We start from the raw sequence: 19,180 nt of genomic DNA, 5'->3' as shown, positions 1-19,180 counted from the left end.
TTTTTATAGTCTGTGTGATGACATGGGAAGTACAGGCAGAGCATTCCTTCTCCACACCCAGGGCTCATGGTTATCACAAGGAACGGCACTGCAGCAGCTGATGGAATTGCAAACTGAGCGTGCAGCTGTTTATGGAACACTCGCTCTCCTTAAGAAAAAGCAAGGCTTGGCGCCTGTGGCTCAAGCAGCTGGGGCGCCAGCCATATACACCTGAGCTGGCAGGTTCAAATACCAGCCCGGGCCCGCCAAACAACAATGACGGCTGTAACCAAAAAATGGCCGGCGTTGTGGCAGGCCCCTGTGGTCCCAGCTGCTTGGGAGGCGGAGGCAGGAGAATTGCATGAGCCCAGGAGTTGGAGGTTGCTGTGAGCTATGACGCCACAGCACTCTACCCAGGGCAACAGCTTGAGACTCTGTCTCAAAAAGAAAAAAAAAAAGCAAAAACAAAAATCTGGGAGATATATTATGGATATTCAGACCTGACAGTATTTGTTGCCAGTGGTGAAAGTCAAACTTTTAACAAAAAAATAGAATTTTGGAAAACTAATATTCACCACCATGAGTTTAACAGCTTTAGTCAGGAGTTTTCTGGTGAGATAGATGATGATTTTAATAATGTGGAGTTTTGTTTTGTTGTCTTTTTTTGTCATGTTGTATAATGAAATGAGCCCAAATTGGGGGAAGGGGACTTGATACTAAAGTTTGAGAAATGCTGGCCTCCCAGCTAATAACATGGACTTTGCAGCCAGGCTGCTTGGGTTCAAATCCCAGTGCTACTACTTATTACTTGCATGGTCTCAGGTAAGTACTTCACCTCTTTATGCCTCAGCTTCCTCATCTATAAAATGGGGGATATAATGCTACCTACCTCACAGAGGTACTATAGGCATAAAAATGAGCTAATATACAAAAACAGAGTCATAGAACAATAGAACAGAACAGAGAACCCGTATATAAACCCCCTTACCTACAGCCAACTGATCTTTGATAAAGCAGATAACATCTGTTGGAGAAAAGATGCCCTATTCAATAAATGGTGCTGGAAAAATTGGGTAGCCACATGCAAAACAATGAAACAGGACCTCATAAAGACTTAAATGTAAGGCGTAAAACAATAAAAGTTCTAGAAAAAAATGCAAGATAAACTCCTCTAGATATCGGCCTATAAGCAAAGAGTTTATGACTAAGGCAATTACAGGAGCAACAAAAATAAATAAACAGGGATTTATTAAATTAAAAAACTTCTGCACAGCTAAGCACATAATCAATCGAGCAAATAGACAACCTATTCACAAACTAAACATCTGATAAAGTGCTAATATCCAGAAACAACAAAGAAGTCAAACAAATTAAGAAAAAAAGTAACCTCATTAAATAGTGGGCAAAAGACATAAACAGAAGTTTTTCAAAAGAAGATACACAAATGGCCAGCAAACATGAAAAAATTCTCAACATCAGTAATCATCAGGGAAATGCAAATTAAAACCACAAGGAGATATCACCTTACCCCTCATAGAATAGCTTTTATTAAGAAGTCCAAAAACAAGTGACGCTGGCATGGTTACAGAGAGAAAGGATGTGGGTGGGACTGCAAATTAGTACAACCTCCATGGAAAAGATATGGGGATTTCTCAAAGGACTAAAAGTAAACCATCACTTGATCCAGCAATCCCATCCCTATGTGTCTGCCCAAAGGAAACTAAGAAGACATAAAGTTTAAAGGAGAAAGTGATCAAGTTAGAAGGAACCTACATCTTCAGTCCTACAGAAAGAATATGTTTGTGCTATTTTTACCTCTAACTTTTAAAGAGAAGTTAATCACTTGTTGATACCATTCATTCATTCACCAATGTTTGCTGGATGTGTCCCATGAAGTGCTAGACCCCTTGCCTCATGGGCCTAGTGGTAAAGCGAGAATGTGGGCCATGTTCTGGAGCTGGTGCGTTAAAGTTTTCTGATTTCTCTCACCTGCTTTGTAAAAGATAAGACAGTTGGTCCCCTATTCCTTGACTCCACAAGCAAACAGAATAGTATATATTGTATGTTTTTTTAATGTTCATGAAAACATTTTTAACTGTAGTATAAGGTAAGGAGGATAAGATAGTCTGCAAGAGAATTATAATAATAGTTTCTTTTCCTAGAAGGACACAAAGAAAATTACCATATTTTTAGAGCATTATGTTATGCAGATAAGCTCTTGTTTGATGGTTAGTAACAATTAACCTGAGCATGAACATTTCCCTGAGTTAAATGGTTCCTGCTGTCATAGAAGAAATACAAACTCAACAGAGTTCTTTTGGGGACCATCTGTTTTCTTTTATCATCCCACATCTCTTTGCATGTGGTGAGAATGTTGGGTTAGCCTATGGCAGTTAGTTTTTATTCCTCGCCCTACTCTTGGCTTTGATTGTGGTTACACTTCAAGTTCGTTGAGTATATATAGTCACCTGTTAAATGGTCTTTCCTTTCATTTTAGGGATATGTTTTGTGAGCAAATTATAAGGTACCATGAATATCTTTTTTTTTTTGTTTTTTGTTTTTGTTTTTGTTTTTGTGGTTTTTTGGCCAGGGCTGGGTTTGAACCCGCCACCTCCGGCATATGGGACCGGTGCCCTACTCCTTGAGCCACAGGCGCCGCCCATGAATATCTTTTTAAAGATAAGGCAGAGGGCAGTAGTGGTATTGAGATAAGTGTCCTTACTGTATGCCAGAAGTTTAAGATTTTTTCCCACGTAGTTGGTATATTGGGAATAAGAAATCAGGTCAAAAAGTGTTTCTTGAATATAGGCTAGTGTTGAATTTTGTTAAATCGATTGAATTCAATCCCAATATTTATCATGGGTTGGAAATATTCATTATGTTTAGTCAGGTTCCTGTCCCTGTCACAGCCGGGTCCTTGGGTAACTGTGTCTCAGCCACTGCAATTGCCTTTTACAAATAAAATACACCCCAGTCAGTTAACCTGGGCAAGTAAACAATGGCTGTGATGGCGCTTCAGCTGCTCCTTTTGACAATATATCTCCGTTCTTTGATTCTGTTACTACTAGAGTTCAAGAATTAAATATTAACTGCACATTGGTTTCTAAACAGAATCATAGCTGTTATAAAGCTGATTCCTGTTTTCGTAACAACGTTCCCTGTTAAAATGGTCCATGGGTTCTATCAGTGCCAAGTAACATCTCTGCAGGGACTTTTGTCCTTGTGAGGTGACCGGCTGTGGCATAGGGCCCCAAACAGATCTAACATTTCTGTGATGAAAACTCACAGTGCTGTTATTTGATTGCAGATTCTAATCATGCCTTTTATATGTGTGTGCTTATGTGTTTCAGGAAAAAAGTGCCAGCTCAAATGCAAGACTTAAAACTAATAAAGAGGTTCCGGGATTAGTTCATCAACCCAGAGCAAAGTAAGTTTTAGTTCCTGTTTTCCTTGTACAGTTAGCCTCCCATATCCATGGATTTGGCATCCGTGGATTCAACCTACCATAGATTGAAAATATTCAGAAAAAAATAATTCCACAGAGTTCCAAAAAGCAAAAGTTGAATTTGCCACATGCCACGTACTATGTTAAATCCCTAAGAACGAAGCAATGTGTAGACGTTGTATTGTTATTATAAGTAATTTAAAGAATGGCTTATTGTATATGGGAGGATGTGTGGGGGTTATATATCTACATACTGCACCAGTTCATACAGGGACTTGAGCATCTGCAGATTTTGGCATCTGCAGGAGTGTCCAGGAACCAGTCCCCCACTGATCCTGAGAGACAGCTATATTGTTTTCAAAGGTAAAAATGCTTTCAGAGTGAGTTCCGTTTTGCCTACCACGTAATCAAGATTTATTTAGTAAATGAGATGGTGTGGTTTGGTTTAACTGTAAAGAAGACAGATAGAATTCATGGCCAAGCTGACTCTGCAGGACAGTTTAAATAAGTATCGGTGACTACTGCTGTGAACATGGGGTAGGGAAGAATTCTGAGTAAGACACAAAGGGTGCAGGTCTTTTTTTTTTTTTTTTTTCTTTTTTTTTTATTGTTGGGGATTCATTGAGGGTACAATAAGCCAGGTTACACTGATTGCAATTGTTAGGTAAAGTCCCTCTTGCAGTCATGTCCTGCCCACATAAAGTGTGACACACACCAAGGCCCCACCCCCCTCCCTCCGTCCCTCTTTCTGCTTTTCCTCCCCCCCATAACCTTAATTGTCATTAATTGTCCTCATATCAAAATTGAGTACATAGGATTCATGCTTCTCCATTCTTGTGATGCTTTACTAAGAATAATGTCTTCCACTTCCATCCAGGTTAATACGAAGGATGTAAAGTCTCCATTTTTTTTTAATAGCTGAATAGTATTCCATGGTGTACATATACCACAGCTTGTTAATCCATTCCTGGGTTGGTGGGCATTTAGGCTGTTTCCACATTTTGGCGATTGTAAATTGAGCTGCAATAAACAGTCTAGTACAAGTGTCCTTATGATAAAAGGATTTTTTTCCTTCTGGAAAAAAAGATGCCCAGTAATGGGATTGCAGGATCAAATGGGAGGTCTAGCTTGAGTGCTTTGAGGTTTCTCCATACTTCCTTCCAGAAAGGTTGTACTAGTTTGCAGTCCCACCAGCAAGCAGTGTAAAAGTGTTCCCTTCTCTCCACATCCACGCCAGCATCTGCAGTTTTGAGATTTTGTGATGTGGGCCATTCTCACTGGGGTTAGATGATATCTCAGGGTTGTTTTGATTTGCATTTCTCTAATATATAGAGATGATGAACATTTTTTCATGTGTTTGTTAGCCATTCGTCTGTCATCTTTAGAGAAAGTTCTGTTCATGTCTCTTGCCCATTGATATATGGGATTGTCGGCTTTTTTCATGTGGATTAATTTGAGTTCTCTATAGATCCTAGTTATCAAGCTTTTGTCTGATTGAAAATATGCAAATATCCTTTCCCATTGTGTAGGTTGTCTCTTTGCTTTGGTTATTGTCTCCTTAGCTGTACAGAAGCTTTTTAGTTTAATGAAGTCCCATTTGTTTATTTTTGTTGTTGCAATTGCCATGGTGGTCTTCTTCATGAAGTCTTTCCCCAGGCCAATATCTTCCAGTGTTTTTCCTATGCTTTCTTTGAGGATTTTTATTGTTTCATGCCTTAAATTTAAGTCCTTTATCCATCTTGAATCAATTTTTGTGAGTGGGGAAAGGTGTGGGTCCAGTTTCAGTCTTTTACATGTAGACATCCAGTTCTCCCAACACCATTTATTGAATAGGGAGTCTTTCCCCCAAGGTATGTTCTTGTTTGGTTTATCGAAGATTAGGTGGTTGTAAGATGTTAGTTTCATTTCTTGGTTTTCCATTGGATTCCAAGTGTCTATGTCTCTGTTTTTGTGCCAGTACCATGCTGTCTTGAGCACTATGGCTTTGTAGTACAGACTAAAATCTGGTATGCTGATACCCCCAGCTTTATTTTTATTACTAAGAACTGCCTTAGCTATACGGGGTTTTTTCCGGTTCCATACAAAACGCAGAATCATTTTTTCCAAATCTTGAAAGTACGATGTTGGTATTTTGATAGGAATGGCATTGAATAGGTAGACTGCTTTGGGAAGTATAGACATCGTAACAATGTTGATTCTTCCCATCCATGAGCGTGGTATGTTCTTCCATTTGTTAATATCCTCTGCTATTTCCTTTCTGAGGATTTCATAGTTTTCTTTATAGAGGTCCTTCACCTCCTTCGTTAGGTATATTCCTAGGTATTTCATTTTCTTTGAGACTATGGTGAAGGGAGTCGTGTCCTTAATTAGCTTCTCATCTTGACTGTTATTGGTGTACACAAAGGCTACTGACTTGTGGACATTGATTTTATATCCTGAAACATTACTGTATTTTTTGATGACTTCTAGGAGTCTTGTGGTTGAGTCTTTGGGGTTCTCTCAGTATAAGATCATGTCGTCAGCAAAGAGGGAGAGTTTGACCTCCTCTGCTCCCATTTGGATTCCCTTAAGGGTGCAGGTCTTAAGGAAAATTATTAATTAATATGACTACATTAAAATTAAGAATGTCATTAGGAGAGGAAAAGGCCATAAAATGAGGGAAGATAGTTATGATACAGGTATTTGACAGCAGGTGGGTTTGGGGAATATATGAAGTAATTCTACAAATTACTAGAGAAAAACAGGCTAAAGATATGAACCACCATTTGACTAAAGAAATAGGAATGGCTCATTTATATGGAAAAATGCCATTTTACACCACCAGAATGGCAGAAATTGAAAAGCCTGACAGCACAAAATGTGGACCAGGATGTGGAACTACAGACTCTCTTAACGCTTGCTGGTCAGACTGTAAACTGGTACAATTTGGGAAACAATTTGCATTATCTGGTAGAAGTGAGCCTAGGGCACTCCCCTCCCAGGCATATACCCTTGAGAAGCTCTTAAAACATTTGCAAGGGGGACATATTTTGAAATGTCTATAGCAACATTGTTTACACGAGCTGTTAAAGCTCTTGACACTCAGATGTCAAGATTGTGGTGTGTTCCTAGATGAGAACACGACCCGTCAGCGACAATGAGTGCCCTGTAGCTAGCTACTCAGATCAGGATGGAGGGAGCGCGTGAGGATAAGGTGAGGCAGCAGGGTGAGTAGCCACACGGGCCTACATGTCATTCATTCTTATGGCTATCGGTAACTGGCAGAACTAAGCCATGTGTTGTGCATAAGTCAGCAGTCAAACAATAAAGAAAAGCAAGGAAATGGAAAGACCTTAAATGTGGAATAGTTGTTCTTTCTAACTAGATGGTAGACAGTGAGACCAGAGCCTCCATTTTTTAATCTGAGTGGTATTAATTATTGTTATTCAGAAATGTACAAATAACACTATATGTTTTCTATGTATTATAGACACAATTGGAAAGTTTTTTGTTATTGTTGGTTTTTTTGGGGGGGAGGGTTGGGGTTTTTTGTTTTGTTTTTTGTTTTGAGACAGTCTCACTCTGTCACCCTCAGTAAAGTGCAGTGGCATCATAGCTCACAGCAACCTCAAACACTTGGGCTCAAGCAGTCCTCTTGCCTCAGCCTCCCAAGTACCTGACACTACAGGTGCCTGCGCCACAATATCCAGCCACAATTGGAAAGTTAAAAAGAAAATAAGAAAAAGAGGGAAAACATTCTTCACTTGGCAAACAAAGATTATATCCCCTAAGGATGTTTATAGCACCTAGGACATTGCCTCACTTGTAGTAGGTCCTTGAAAATAGGGTTATTGATTACCAACAAATGACCATTCGTAAATGTTTTATTTAAAACATGAATGCATTTTTAAAAGTTAAAAATAATCATGGGTAGTTTTCTAGATTATTCTAGGACTGACTCTACCTTGAAGATAAAATGCACTTGGTGTGACTTTGCCGTGGTCCTCTCCTTCTGTTCACAGGGGCTCTGTTATCCCACAGGCTACACGTCTCTATTGTGTGTCCAACTAACTGCAAACAAATTCTCTGAAGGTACCAAAGACACTGGGAGATTTGACACAGTCCTCCCCCCGTGCCAAAATGCACTGGACCATCCCATTTATGTGTTAATAGCCCCTGAGTCAGAGCAGAAGCAGTTCTGTTATTTCCGGTTCTTCCAGAAATTTGACACAGACATCACCTAATTCATAATCACTTTCACCTGGCTCATTGTCTGTGGAATTGCTGTAGCCATAGCTGTTGTCACGGGGCAGTTCCGGTATCTCACGGGGCAGGTAATGGACTCAGTGATTTAATTTTTCCTTTCAAAGAAAACTGGACACTTCACATTCCACTTATCATTGCCAGCGTCATGAGGCATCTGGCTTTTTCACCCTTAGGGAAATGGACCATTGCCCACAATCTCCCTAATCCAGTTCACGGCTACTCACTCTCACTTTATCTGCACATGACTTTGGGGACAGTACATGACTGATTCAGCCAAATCACCTCTTCATCCAAGCCATCTCGAATATGTTATATTGAAATGTTTCCCCTTATCTCTGAGTTATAAGGGGAGATTAAATGGAAGAAAATTTCTCTTTTCTGTTGGAATAAAAAAGTACTTATTAAGCTTTGACAACTTGGAGCAGCACACTTGGCAGACTGGCATGTGCTGAAGGTTTCACAGACGTTCATCAAATTGGCTCATGTGTTTCCATTAAAATTGTGAAGAAAATTCTCTGTTTTTCACAAAGCAGCGTGTGTGTGTGTGCATGTGTGTGTGTGTTTTAGATTATGAATGAGAACATTAGGTGCTTGTAATTCAATTCAAAAAGAAAGAAAGAAAGCCTTCTGGAGGGCCAAGAGAAGAGTTTTACTTTTCCTACTTGCCGACCTATGGGATCAAGGAAACCATCGTTTATTCTACAGATGTATAAAAAAATAAGAAGAGCTTTCTTCTTCCCCGTGAGTAAGACAACCCCATACCGTAAAGCAGTGGTTCTCGACCTTCCTAATGCCTTGACCCACAGGTTGAGAACTGCTGCCGTCAAGGCAGATCATCCTCACACCTTCATCTGATGCTACACAGCGAGCACATTCTTACTGGCTCTGTGACCTCAGGCAAGTGACCTAATGTCTTCCTGTTTCAATTTTCTCAGAGAAAAATGGAGGCGAAAAATTCTGTCTTACAGGGCTGGCGAGTAAATGAAATAACGTATGCTCGGTGTTTATCTCATTGTCTGGTGCGTGACAGAAGTGCCTTAAAAATTAGAAGCAACCCAAACACCCTTTAGCAGGAGTCTGGGTACATCACCCGAGGAGCTTGCCTGGTGCCTCCGCCTTTGATAGTAACAACCCTTCCTTCCATCCAGTCCTTTTCCATCCTGACATGATCCACGTACTGTATGAAGTATTTCAAGATGGCAAGAGAGTGGCTCAGTCTGGAGCAGCAGTTCTCAACCTGTGGGTTGCGCCCCCTCTGAACTATACTAAAGGTTCATGGCATTAGGAAGGCTGTGGACCGCTGGCTGGCGTATGACTTCTCGGCGGGTTCTGAAATGCAGCAAAGGCAGGTGGGGATGTTCTGACGCTCTTAGAGGAAGAAAAAGCTGGCAGCGTTTCTGTATCGTGGGGCAACACAAAACCAGCACCGCCGAGTCCTCTGCTTGCTTCACCACATGCACACCCGGAGGGTCTCAAGGCTCTCCCCTAAGCCTGGGATAACTGCATTCTTGACCACAGAGATAGCAGACACATTTGCAGAGTTGCTTTTCCTTAAACCTTCACCTCTTGTCTCTCTGCTGTGCCCATGTACGAGCACTAACTGAGCAGCGCCGTTTTCACATTGCGCTATGTAGGTAAAGGAGCTGATGGAAACTGGAACCATCACAGACTGTTGGTGGTAGCAGGGCCTCCGAGGCCAGCCCGCCGGCTTTCTGTGTAAGGACTCTGAGGCCCTGGGCGTCACCCACGCTGACAAGCTGTGCTGCCTCGGGGAGGGTCCTGAATCACACAAATGTAAAGAGAGAGCGCTTTGCCGATAATTACGGATGTTCCAGGGAAAATGTATACACATACGGTTTATCTGTCTGTCTAGCTGTCTGTATTGAGATACACGTCTATCTTCATGTCTTTTCTCTCTGGGACCGAGAGCTGTTCATCACCTTCATCTGCTGAGAGCTTGACCAAGAACAGGAAGACCCCAAAAAGGTGTCGGAGCAGCAAAAAGGGGTGACAGAATATTCTGCTGCCACAGTCTGCTCCCACGGAAAAGGCCCCACGCTCTGCCTCAGCATCTGCTTATACTAACTTTAGACACAGCTGTAACAGACTCAGCCATGCTGTTTCCAAGCATGGCACAGGAGCAGCACCTGGGGAAAAAGTGGAAGAGGAGACTGAGGCCACTCTGGCAAGAAGAGATGAGAGGAAATCTTCAACGGCAGGCTCTGAAGCTTGAGGCCATTTTGCTGAGAGAGCCGGCTCCACCCATCCTCGGGGGCCCTGGCTGTCACAGCTCTCCAGAGTGCATGGCAACTTAGGCATAGGAATAGCCCCTATGCTATTTCACTGGTTATTAAGTGAAAGTTATGTAACGTTTGTGAAAGATCTTCTATTACAGTGGTTCTCAACCTTCCTAATGCTGCGGCCCTTTAATACAGTTCCATGGGTTGTGACCCACAGGTTGAGAATCGCTGCTCTATTATGTGAGTATGCAATTTAGAAAATTTTGAATCCCAACTGGCTCAAATAAAAAATGTTTTGGTGCTTAGGCTAGTAAAACCATGAGGAGGAATGTGGGGAATCTGAGCTTTCCACCCAGGATTCTACAGAGAGGAAAAACTTGGATGTATTCTTATCATCCTAGATCCTGCCCTGGCTTCCAAACCTGCCGTAAGAGAGGGCCTGTTTCCAAATAGAATATTTTCCATACTAGAATAACCATATAAGAGACAGCAAAATAGCATGACATGTATGAAAATGCTTTGCAAACTGTGAAAGTAGGTTAATGTATCAGATATTTGCTTCATTTTTTTTCCTCTCAGAACATATGATGTTATTGTGCTCATAGATTTTTATTTATTTATTTATTGTTGGGGATTCATGGAGGGTACAATAAGCCAGGTTACACTGATTGCATTTTTTAGGCAACGTCCCTCTTGCAATCGTGTCTTGCCCCCAGAAGGTGCGGCACACGCCAAGGCCCCACCCCGCTCCTTCCCTCCCTCTCTCTGCTCTTTTTTCCCCACTCCTCCCTCCTTTCTCTCTCTGCTCTCCCCTTCCTCCTCCCCCACTGTGACCTTGATTCTATATACAGGAGAGAACTTCTGCTATTGGTCATGGGAGGCCTGAAGAATTTCAGGTTACTCGCATCCCTCCCTGGTTTCCCTATAGCATAAGGCGTCAGGCTAAGGAGTAGGTCAGTTGGTCTTCTCATCACACGGAGACTTGAAGGCCAATCCAGAGCCACCCTCCATCGTTCTCCCACAGACACAACCGAGACACACTAACGGTAACAGAAAACAACGCTGTGCAAGGTCTGTCTCTCACCCACCATCCTGAACCTCCTCGGAACATCCACAGCTATTTCGTAGGTAGAAACAACTGTCACTGAGGCTGTGTCACCCCTGAGGCCTCCACAGCCCTATGTTCCTCCCATATCTTCACCTTCCTTATCTTCTCTCTGTCTCCACCAACCACATCAACCCACTCACCAAGCAGGCATTCAGACGACACAGGACGAGCAGAAAAACAGGCCAAGTGCTACTCAGACACGTGTCCTGACTTGCTCCCACATTGCAGTGGAATTTCAGTTCCAGAGAGGTTTTTTTTTGCTGCTGCCAGTGCAGAAAGTGTTCAGGCGTAATGCTGGGTTATCTGTACATTCTCAGCTTGTTTGCCACCAGCCCACACCTCTGCAGCCAGCTGGGTATCATGCTCATGCTCACGCCCTTTGTAAAATACACATTTCCATACAAGAACAAGGATGCATTTTCTTTTTATGTTATTTACAGGGGTGAAATACACCATATGCTACATGCCCATCTTTTTTTTTTTTCCTTAAATCACAAATGAGTACCTTAAGAAAAAAATGAGCAAGCAGCTCCCAGTGCCATTACTATAAATAGCACCTGTACATGGAAAGGAAAGGGTATTCCTTAAGTCACAGGCTTTGATAGACTGTTATGAAACATTTATTTGCAGCATTACTACAATGACTTTTATCCTAAGAAGATAACTATTAAATTCAGAGACTCCTCGTTTTTCATTTGAGGGGGCCAGGTTTTAAGAAAGCACTGAAATATGCACTCAATTACTCTTTGTTTTTCAGCATGCACATCTCTGAAAGCCAACAAGAATTCTTCAGAATGCTGGATGAAAAAATTGAAAAGGTAAGACGTGAAATAAATCTACTACATGTTGCAAGGGAAATACACTAATGGCCTCATCTGCAGGGGGCAATGATATTCCTATTTCTGTGTTTTAAAGCTATTTTTGTAAGAGGTTGAAATGAAAAATCATCCCCTCCCCTTCCAAAAACAAAAAAAAAAGTGTGTGTAAGAATGTTTAAACTACAAGGGAGCCTCCAGGGATCCTGGCTCGCTTGTGTGTTAAAGTGCATAAAGCCAGACGGAGCTAAGAAGCCCCCTTTGCCTAGACAGATCACTCTTATCACCACACATCACTGTGCAGACGTCTGTCTCCTGCCTGCTCTAACCAGAGACTTCAAGGAAGCCCTTAGTACCTGTCAAAACCTGCCAAGGGCCTCCTGCTCCACACAGCACTGCTGTGAATCCTTTGCAAACACCTTCCATCTATTTCATTAACACTTACTTCAAGGTGATGGCTGTGAATTATCTGCATTTCACAGACAAGCAAACTGAGGCTCAGAATGCTTGAGTAACTTGCCCAGATTTGCAGGGATAATAGTGGACAAGTTGGAACTCTAGCTCAGGTCTGTCTGTCTCCAAAGCAGTGTCTGCAGTTTGCTTCTCCAGTGGCGGAGGGATTTTATATTGACAGTAAGATACAAAGTTGATCTCTGTGGAAACTGAACCCACAGTTTTGATCTCAGAGTGTCACGTGCTAACCAACTGAATGAAGTGTGGAGCATGGTAATAATTAAGGGCTTACATTCCTGTAGAATTCAAAGTCGTCCGGCAAAGGGGTGGATTTCAAATGTAAAATTATAAATCTGAATATTGTAATTTCTTTATTCTAAAGAAGAGTAAAAGCCTGAATTCAGAACATAGTAACACTATGATTAAGGCATCGCAAGCTGATTTTACCTTTTAAATATTTTTGGTTTTAATTTTTATCTCTTCTGTACATTTTGTGGCCCTTTTAACTGAGCATTTCTTTGTGAATTCTTAAGGTTATAGCATTCAATGTAAGATAATAAAGGAGCTTATATTTGTCAATATTTTAGCAGCAGATCCCCCTTTGTGGTGGACCCCCTGAAAGAATAATTGTAGAACCTTCTCAGGCACCATTAAGAGACCAGCACATATCACTGATGTGAAAAACAGAGATGGGTAGTGCATTAAAATGATAGTTTACAGTATTCCCTGGCTGTGCGTAAATACTTATTTAAAGTATATTCGAAGTAGAATAATTTTTTGGTTTTCAGTGAAATTTTGCCTGATGAGTGACTTTTTAGGTGGAAAACTTCACTTAGGAGCAGTTGCCAAGTTTCACATATTGGTTCAAAAGCTGTTCAATTTGTCGATAATATTTTGTTTTAGAGATGCAAAAAAAGGAATACAAGTTGAGTATCCCTAATTTGAAGTCCAGAATCTAAACCTTTTTGAGTGCTGGCATGATGCTCAAAGGAAATGCTCATGGGAGCATTTCTGATTTTGGATTTTCAGGCTAGGGCTGCTCAACTGGTAAGTGTATGTAATGCAGATAGATATTCCAAATTCTGAAAACATCTGAAATCCAAAACACTTCTAGCCCCAAGAATTTCAGAAAAGGCACACTCAACCTGTATTTTCTTCCCACTGTAATGGCGAAAATCTTTTCTTTCTCTCTTTATTTGGATTTTTCTGCTCACTAGCTTTTTGGCAATAAAGAGATCTGCTTAGTAATTAGGGGTACATTGTAAAAATTGAAGTGTGAATTTTAAGATATCTCTTTAAACAATGTTCACAAACCCTAACAAGGCATTTAAGTGATCTCTTTCGAGTGTGTTTCCGTAATTCAAAGTTCATTGCTCCCACCTGAAATCTGATCACTCAGAACAAAAAGAAAGTTTATAACTTGATCATTTATTAGATCGAAGCTTCCCTGGACAAAGGTGCATTTGTAGATTTGACATAAACAGAGTTCCATTATTCAACACATTTATATTCAAAGAGAATATAATCCATGATTTGTACCCAGTTATAAATTCCTCTAGGGAATATTTTATCCTCTTTGAGCCATGTTATTTATTTTATTTATTTATTTATTTTGAGACAGAGTCTCACTCTGTAGCCCTGGATAGAGTACCATGGCATCAGACTAGCTCACAACAGGTTCAAACTCCTAGACTCAAGCAATCCTCTTGCCTCATCCTCCTGAGTAGCTGAAACTACAGGTGTCTACTACAACGCCTGGCTAGTTTTTCTATTTTTAGTAGAGATGGGGTCTCCCTCTTGCTCAGTCTGGTCTCCATCTCCTGAGCTCAAGTAATCCACCCACCTTAGCCTTCCAGAGTGCTGGGATTACAGGCGGGAGTCACCTCGCCCAGCTTGTTACTCCTGTCTTAACTAAAGTTCATTCTTCCAAATATTTTGATGTGTATCATTTAAACTTTAAGCCTCCAAAAATTAAGATGCTCCTTCTTAATATAAGTTTGTTTAATGTCATCTTCACCATAGTTTATATAACCAGAATTGAAAGTTGGATTCTTACAAATCATTTTCCTGGGCATTACCATTGCTAAATATTCCTTTGTACCAGGCTAGTGTGAGGGTGGCCATACATATAATTCCTATCCTTAGGTTTTATTGGGTTGATTGAAAAACAAAACAACAAAACATTAAACTCACCTAGAGCTTCATGCTGAGAGATTGAATCATGCTGGGAGGTCTTGAATTTTAACATTTCACCTCTCTCAAAAATGTCTAGGAATTCCTTTCTTTTCCCCTTAAATTAACAAGAAGCAAAACTGAACCCTGTGAGGATATAAACGTACCTTGCCCTGACACCCCTGTGCATTTATTGGATGTTTGCAGAGTGTGGTTTGAATTTGCCTTCTAACCTAATTTGCCTATGGATACTAAAAAAAAAAAAAAAAAAAAAAAAATTATGTTTTGTCTTCCTCAAATAAAAGTATTCATGGTAAATAAAAAGCCCGTTAATATTAATAGCTTACAGTGGTTTAACATTTATAGTACAGCTTCATTTGGACTTAACTTTGGGCAGTTCTAATTCAAAGATTATCACGGTGCAGAGTTGCATTTTACCTTTGCATCACAAGTGAACAGGTGGTTTTCTAAAAATGTAGTGATGACCCCCAAAAAGCAAGTAGCAAAAACGCAGCATTACAGAATACCAGGCATTATGCTAGTTACTCAGGATAGAAAAATAGGTAGGAGACAAGGGATGCAAAATAAATATGGAGCAATCCCTTGCCTGGAGGAATTTAACTTTCAAAGGGAATTTTTTTAGAATGTAATTACATAACTGAGCAAGGAGTCCTCATACATCACTACCACCCCCACCCCAGGCCACCCCACTGCTGTCCCTGAAAATCAGGTCTCCTTACTGAACACAGTTTGCCCCCTGCGTGAGTTCAGGTGTTGGAACTTCAGTTCCACTAACCAAGCAGTTGTGACAACTCCTGGGGCACCTGGCACCCTTCCACTCCGCTGGCACGTGGGCAGCCACGGCACTGGGCAGCATGCACAGGTGACCGGAGAGAGATGTCAGGAGAGCAGGGAAAGTTTCAAGGAGCTTTGAATCTGTTTGATTTGCTCTTGCTTTTCCTCTTGCAGAGTAAAAATGCTTTGACCCAACGGGAGCTGCCTCATTTATTTTTATCTCATTATTTTTCCCTCTGCCCTCTACCATAATTCCACTGAAATCTGTAGTTATGTTAATGCCAAACAGTTCACAGGCTCCTAGAACGTAACTTGACGTGTCGGCATTTGTCTGACTTTGCAGCTTTAAGAAAATGACAGTTGGCTGCAAAGCAAAGTTGTGATTGTAGACTCTAGTGTTCCCACTAGAGCCATGGCTCTCAACCTTCCTAATGCCGACCCTTTAATACAGTTTCTCCTGTGGTGGTGACCCCCAACCATAAAATTATTTTCATTGTAATTTTGCTACTGTTAAGAATCGTAATGTAAATATCTGATATGCAGGAGACCTCCAAAGGGGTTGAGAACCGCTGCACTACAGAATGGGCTGTACAGAAGAAAGACCCTCCAGGGTGTCTCGTAACTCGGTACACAGGGGAGGACGTGGGAGACTGTAGGTGACTAGAACTTAGCTAAATGTGAATTTTACAAAAAGGTGGCCAGCGCGTAGAGAATAGTTTATAAATACTTTATAAATTTTTATAATGGATATTTTGTAAATAAAGATACATATATATTAAAATGTGGCCTGTGGAGAACTTTCTGAATATAGTACCAAATACAGGTAACATCAGATTTTAAGTTTCTACTATACATTTTACTTTATTCTGTAAGAAGCAGAAAAAGTAAATACAGTTTTAAAGTATATAGGCAAAAACAGAGATTTATAATTTGTAACATATATATTCATATATAACAAATATAGTATTATATTTATATATAACAATATATATCATATGTGATTATATATTTTATATACTATATATAATATATAGAAAGCATTATAATTTGTAATACTTCAGGAGGCTATAACACCCTGGCTAATGTCCACGGAGCCTTCTGCGCTCTCAGAGAGGACCCTGAATATTAAATAAAGAACATCTCAGTACAGTGCCATTTGTATCTACTAGTTTTTCTAATACAAGGCTTCTTAAACTTTCTTGGGCCTTGGGCATCTCTTTGGAATCTTCCAGAAGTTATTATATAAAGTTTCTCCCAATAAAAATCCACGTATCATATACACAAAATTTTTAAGTATACATTTCAGGATTTTAGACTCCATGGAGCCTGGCCACAGGCCGCAGATAGCAAACCTGTTGATGTCTTTATGATGCGTTTCATTGATGTGCTTCCCTTGGATTTGGGGGCCAGCTGTACCCATGAGCATGTGTGAACCTTCCTAGTCACCTTACCCATATATATCTCTAACTTTTAAAGAGGATTAGGAAACTTCCTGCAGATCTATTCTCCTTCCTTTTTTTTTTTTTTTTTTTTTTGAGACAGAGTCTCACCATGTCACCCTCGGTAGAGTGCTATGGTATCACAGCTCACAGCAACATCAAACTCTTGGGCTTAAGCAATTCTCTTGCCTCAGCCTTCCAAGGAGCTGGAACTACAGGCACCTACCACAACGCCTGGCTATTTTTTTGTTGCAGTTGTCATTGTTGTTTAGCTGGCCCGGGTCGGGTTTGAACTCGCCACCCTCACTGCATGTGGCCGGCGCCATAACCACTGTGCCACAGGCACTGAGCCCCTTCTCCTTCCCCTCTTATTTCCCTTCCTTGTTCCCCTCCTCAAAAATAGTTCATAGTACTCATAAAGGTGAGCCATCAGCATGCCTCCTGCATCTTGCATAGTCCTTAATGATCTTGAGATTCTGGCTCTGCTGATTGGAATAATTCAATGTGACATTCTTAGGAAATGTGTGAGAAGGAACAGTATGTGAACGTAAAATCAGTTGATTTTAAAGGATCAGCTTTCTACTGTTTTGTTTTATTTGTAGATCTTTACATGTATGAAACATTTGGGTTCCTGCAGTAGCCTGGTTCTCCTGTAATAATACATCAAATCAGCATGACCCCTGGTAGCAATCCATGTCAGAGGGCGGTGCCTGTGGCTCAAAGGAGTAGGGCGCCAGCCCTTTGTGCCAGAGGTGGCGGGTTCAAGCCCAGCCTTGGCCCAAAACTGAAAAAGTCAATCCATGTCAGAGATCAGAAAGTGTTTGCTTTTCATCCAGTGAAGAGAATGACTTGCGCATGATTACAAACCATGAGGTTGGGGTCTATGTGTAGTAGACTAGTTAACCTCTGAGTTGCTATAGAATCAGATCATAGTGCACGTCCTGTCATGTCCCTCCCACCCAGCAGGTGTCACTTTTCCTAACAACCAAAGCCTTCCGCACTGGCAGAGAGCAGCTCTTGCTGTCATGTATATTCTGGAAGTAGAGGACGGGCTTCCATTCTCATTCTGTGACACAATCTCTTGCTCACAGTAAACGTATTCTAGCCTTGCTTTTGCTGATAACCACACTCCTCTTTGTCTCTCCTCTCATCGCCTCGCCTTCTCTCTTTGCCCTGTGCACCTTTCCTCATTTGCCAGCCAAATTAAAGCTATAATTACAAAGATCAAGGATGTGACTCAGTCCTGCTTTGTTTTCATCCCTACCTTGTAGCTTTAGGCAGATGACTTCTTAATCATCGTGAAGACGTAGGAACCTCTGGCAAAGCATGAGCATGTACTCTGTACTTTCAGATCCCGGCCTTCTCACCCAGCTAACAGTAGTAGGGGATGCAGTAAAGGGAAATGAATCGGGCAACAAACCAGAAAGAAATGAACACTCAGCCTCGGTCACTTTCTTTTCTCAGGAGGGCTTGATGCTCAGCAGATTCTTGAGGGACTGTCAGCCTGTTCTTTAGAGAGCAACAGAAGAGGAGAGTTCAGGTTCTGGAAGAATATACTCATGAATGCAAATAAAACCAGTCTATTTCTGTGATTAAGGTGTAGTCAACAATGCTCTGAACACGCAATTGGGGAATGGTGTCATTTTGCCATGGATGCAAGTATTTGGACAAGAGAAGGTAACCCAGGGTCGCTCAGGGCAGCAGAGATGCCGGGATTGGTGGCTCATTCCCCTGATTTGTTTCCATCCAGCTTCTCCTTTCTCTTCCTCTTCTTCATCTATCCATTTCCCTTCCTCCATGTGGCCCTCTCACTCTTTGGATTTGGCAGCCCTGAGGGTTGCATCAGCCTTACAGAGGGCAGTCTGGGAGAGAGTGGATGCCAGTCTTGGTAACTACTGCTTTATTGTTTAAGAATATGCACTGTCTAAAAGGACTCCAAGCTTGAAACTGACAGCTAAGGATAAGAATTGGCTCTCATTAGTCTTTGTTTCCTAAGAACCTAGCACAGGGCCCGGGACAAAACAGATGCTTAAGTAACTCGGGCTTTCAACAGGGACAGAAAGCATACAGAGACAGGAGATGTGATCAGAAGGACTCCATGTGATAGGAGGTGCTTTTAACATCTTGGAGCAGCACAGCAGGTACAAACAGTACCAAACAACTGGATTGACCCAGGTCTAGAGAAAGAAACAGCACAGGGCAAGAGAAAGAAGCTGTGCTTCAAAACTAGGCCAAAGCCAAGGACTGGCTCCAGTAGCAGTCGTGTGACCCCAGGCTAATAATTTAACTCTCCAGTCTTCAGTTTCTTCACCAGTAAAATTTGGGTGATAATACTAATTTGTCTGGGAAATTGAAGAAAATAGGTGTAGAGTGTCTAGTATGTTCTCTGTAATCGGTAGCTTGTATTTCGGTTGAAGTTGCCTGTATCTGTATCATTAAGGCTAGTTGTACAAGGACTGAGACTAAACCTGAAAATGCAGAACTAACCG

General features: G+C 41.3%; 1 protein-coding gene across 2 annotated transcripts in view; it reads left to right on the top strand.

Moving 5' to 3' along the window:
* Positions 1-19,180, top strand: part of C10H1orf21 (chromosome 10 C1orf21 homolog) — a 246,360-nt gene that overhangs the window by 203,004 nt on the left and 24,176 nt on the right. For both annotated transcript variants that reach the window (XM_053606787.1, XM_053606788.1), the window contains exons 4-5: positions 3,330-3,406; positions 11,775-11,835. In XM_053606787.1, the coding sequence (XP_053462762.1) occupies positions 3,330-3,406; positions 11,775-11,835 (138 nt within the window). The remainder of the gene's footprint in view (positions 1-3,329; positions 3,407-11,774; positions 11,836-19,180) is intronic.

The sequence above is a fragment of the Nycticebus coucang genome, chromosome 10 (genome assembly GCF_027406575.1).
Source record: "Nycticebus coucang isolate mNycCou1 chromosome 10, mNycCou1.pri, whole genome shotgun sequence".
Taxonomy (NCBI): Eukaryota; Metazoa; Chordata; class Mammalia; order Primates; family Lorisidae; genus Nycticebus; species Nycticebus coucang.
The sequence above is the reverse complement of the archived record's forward strand: the minus strand, read 5'-3'. Positions and strand labels throughout refer to the sequence as shown.